Source organism: Armigeres subalbatus, chromosome 3 (assembly GCF_024139115.2).
Source record: "Armigeres subalbatus isolate Guangzhou_Male chromosome 3, GZ_Asu_2, whole genome shotgun sequence".
NCBI lineage: Eukaryota > Metazoa > Arthropoda > Insecta > Diptera > Culicidae > Armigeres > Armigeres subalbatus.
Window position 1 is genome coordinate 258,732,922 of NC_085141.1, and position 3,222 is coordinate 258,736,143.

At 37.7% G+C, this 3,222-nt stretch overlaps 1 protein-coding gene across 1 annotated transcript; it reads right to left on the reverse strand.

Moving 5' to 3' along the window:
• Nucleotides 1-1,373: 1,373 nt before the first annotated feature.
• LOC134219578 (uncharacterized) lies at nt 1,374-3,007 on the reverse strand. Its single transcript, XM_062698352.1, has 3 exons — nt 2,681-3,007; nt 2,370-2,576; nt 1,374-2,009 (listed from the first exon to the last, which is right to left on the reverse strand). The coding sequence occupies exons 1-3, from the start codon at nt 3,005-3,007 to the stop codon at nt 1,374-1,376; spliced, it is 1,170 nt and encodes a 389-aa protein (XP_062554336.1).
• Between the last annotated feature and the right edge of the window lie 215 nt (nt 3,008-3,222).

A 3,222-nucleotide genomic window follows, 5' to 3' on the forward strand; every position in this document is an offset into this window, starting at 1 on the left:
TATGTATTTGTGTATATATGTGAATGTGTGTGTGTGTTTTTGTGTGGGTGCATGCGTGTTTAAATAAATATACAGGTTTTCAAAACCTTACCTCTCCTCAATAATTCTGACGCTGAACATGTTTGTACATTTACATAGGCTTGATCGCAATATTAGAAAGGGCATTGTTCTTGATAACAATCGATCAGCCCTAGCAAGCACGAACATGCGCACGTCTTCAGGATCTGCAGCACTTTTTTATACACTACACATTTGTTTCGACCGCGGTCACTGCACTAGTTCTATTGTTCTACTTTTAGGCGAATCTCCGCACAAAAGTAGAGCGCAAAAACCAACCGCATTGGAAGACGGTCGAAACGAGACTCTCATTGGAATCTAGGGTTTGTATTTGATCTGAATAAACTTTCAATGTTTATTTGACTTGCTGAATAAATCAAAGATATGACTCATAAACTTAACATCAAATTTAAAAAAGGGCAAATTGTTGAGACATGCTTTCAGAAATTGCCATGATTAGGAGGCTTACCCTCAAACATTGGAAAGAAACATTGTATTGTAGGTCATCTAATTTCAAACTACACTAGACATCGAATCACCCACAGATTTGTTTCACTGTTTATCATCATAATATCAATTGTTCATTGGAAAAGTGAGTCAAATAAAAAAGAGCTGTGAGCTTTGTCTATCGTTTAGAACAGTGTACCAAGTATCTGCTTTTCAAAGACCTTCAATTCGCGTTTTATTATGTCGGTGAAGCCATATACCTACGCAAGATTACTATTCGTCGCGTATGCCTGCCAACATCCGGGGAACCAGCTCCTTACACAAGTGTTACGAGCTTACGATTATGAACAATGCCAATCTCAATACGTTTTGAGACCCGCACATCTTGTAAAAAAACGGTTCTGTTTTGCATTGTTTATTACTGACATAATTAATGCATTATTTCAAGGTAAAATAATGACCTAGTATTTCTGGACTTAATACATTTTTGAAAAACAATGTAGCTTTTTCTGAGTTGACTGCCCAGAACTCTTCGTTTTTCTCAATCTTCAGGAATATTGAGAATCTTGGCGCCCATATTGCAAATAATCCGTATGCAGCTCTGGCCATGAATATTTGCATTTGCACTTGAAAATAATATTGATGGCACTGATTTAGAACGATGGTATTATCCGGGAGCTTAATCAAATACGGCTGCGGTCGGTTAAGTAAAACGTTGAGACCCTCTTCTTGTGTAAGTGTATCGAATTTGAAGGGGCACTTGACTTCAACCACGACTGTTCCGCAGCAGTCGCAACTTAACAAGTGATCAGGCGATGCCGCAAAAAACGGGAACTTGTCGGACACAATTAATCCACATTTACGATCGATTACGTTACGATGGTTTTGAGATCGAAAATATTTAACAGCTTCGGCCACGCCTTTATGCTCACACCGTTTGCCATGTATAGTAGCTGGGATATTTTGAAAGACATTTTCTCCAAAAATAGCAGAAAACAGAGATTTTGATGGAGTTTGCTTTCTTGTCTTAACAAAATAGATGCGGTTATTCTGCCATATCTTAATTGAAACCACAAAATATTAGCTGCTTGATCACGTGTGTGCTGCTCAATTAGGTTTTGATCATCTTCTGAAATCTGCCAATTGACTTGATCTACCATACCGATCAATTCGTTTAACGTTTTAGTTGTGTTTTGTTCATCAAAAAAGTGCTTGAATGAGAGTTTCTCGAGTTGTGATCTTCTTAGGATGAGCTCAGTGTCTTCGTCATCATTTAATTCTCGAAAGAATGCTCTGCTGGCAGCAACTGTATGACCTGAGCTGATGATTGATTGAATCAACTCCTGGTAATCTTTATCTGTTTTATCCAAGTTAACGTCACGCAACGCACATTCAGTTTCACGCTTGCGTCCAAAACAAATCGAATCAACCGTAGCATACAGATTTTCATCAGCACCACTGCCTCCAGGCTGCATCCAATAAGCAGGTAGCTCAGTTACAGATAACTATTGAAATCAAACAGAAAAAAAACGCAATTTCATATAATGTTGCTGATAATGTATCACAAAACAGATTTCGACATTTTATAAATAAGTTGATTATGTAACTCAAACGATATTTCAATTTAAAATACATTTAGAAACACTAGTCGAATTCTATTTATAGAAAAATATTCAATTGCGGTTTCCAACTGCACGGTGAGCGGTAGCATTTATATACCGAATATTCTCTGCTATCTTCCAGATAATATCGAGAGGAAAGACTCAACTTTTCTTCCGAAAAATCTCGAAAAAGTGCCGGGATTTTTTGAGAGATATTCAGATAACTGAGGCACCACTCAGCGTGCAATAAAATAGCAATCTTACCCGTCTTCCAAGGCAAATCTCTCTAGCATACGATAATGCATATAAAGTTGCCGCGACATGAGAACACGTTTCCCCTGCACCAGCAGTACAATCACAGTGGGCAGATTCGATGGATCCTACATCTTCAACGTCATCTACATCGCAAGAATTGTTTATGATGACCCAGCACTCTGCTGGTGGATCGCTAAGGTTCATACTATGCAACACCTTAAAAGAACAATGAGACTGATGAGACTAAAAGTGAGCTAGTCGGCAGCTTGGGTGTATTTTTAATATAAAAACACAGCTAAAATGATTTTATTCTCAATTACCTTGCCTTGTACAACGTAGACATCCTCATATTGACAACCATTTACGGCCTTAACGAATCCCGACTGAAAGGCTTTGAAAGCTTCCAAGGATTTGTTATTGCGATTTGGCAATCCGCTTCTGAATGATAAATTTGTTATCAAATAACAGAAAATTCGATCATAATCAACTGTTAGCGGTAGAACATCTTCTTGAAAATCCATGGTGTATGGATCTACGCCCCCAACTTTCACAATCTTCTCACGATAACGTTCCATATCCTCAGGAGATAGCCTACGAACTTTCATTGAAAAGCGATCGGCATTACTCCGCAATTGCAACGAATTCATTCTAGTATTTTTGGGATATTTGTTTAAACTGTCAACTACAACAAAAAACAAGAAAAAACAAAGTCTACTTAGATCATATAATAAAAATTTGTACACAGCATATGTCAAAATTGAATCACCCCTTGTTCTTTTATGGCTAGCGTAAAAAGCTGGATACTCTGACGAAAATTTCCTCAGTGCGCGACGATTAAGGATTATAATCCTTATAGATGATA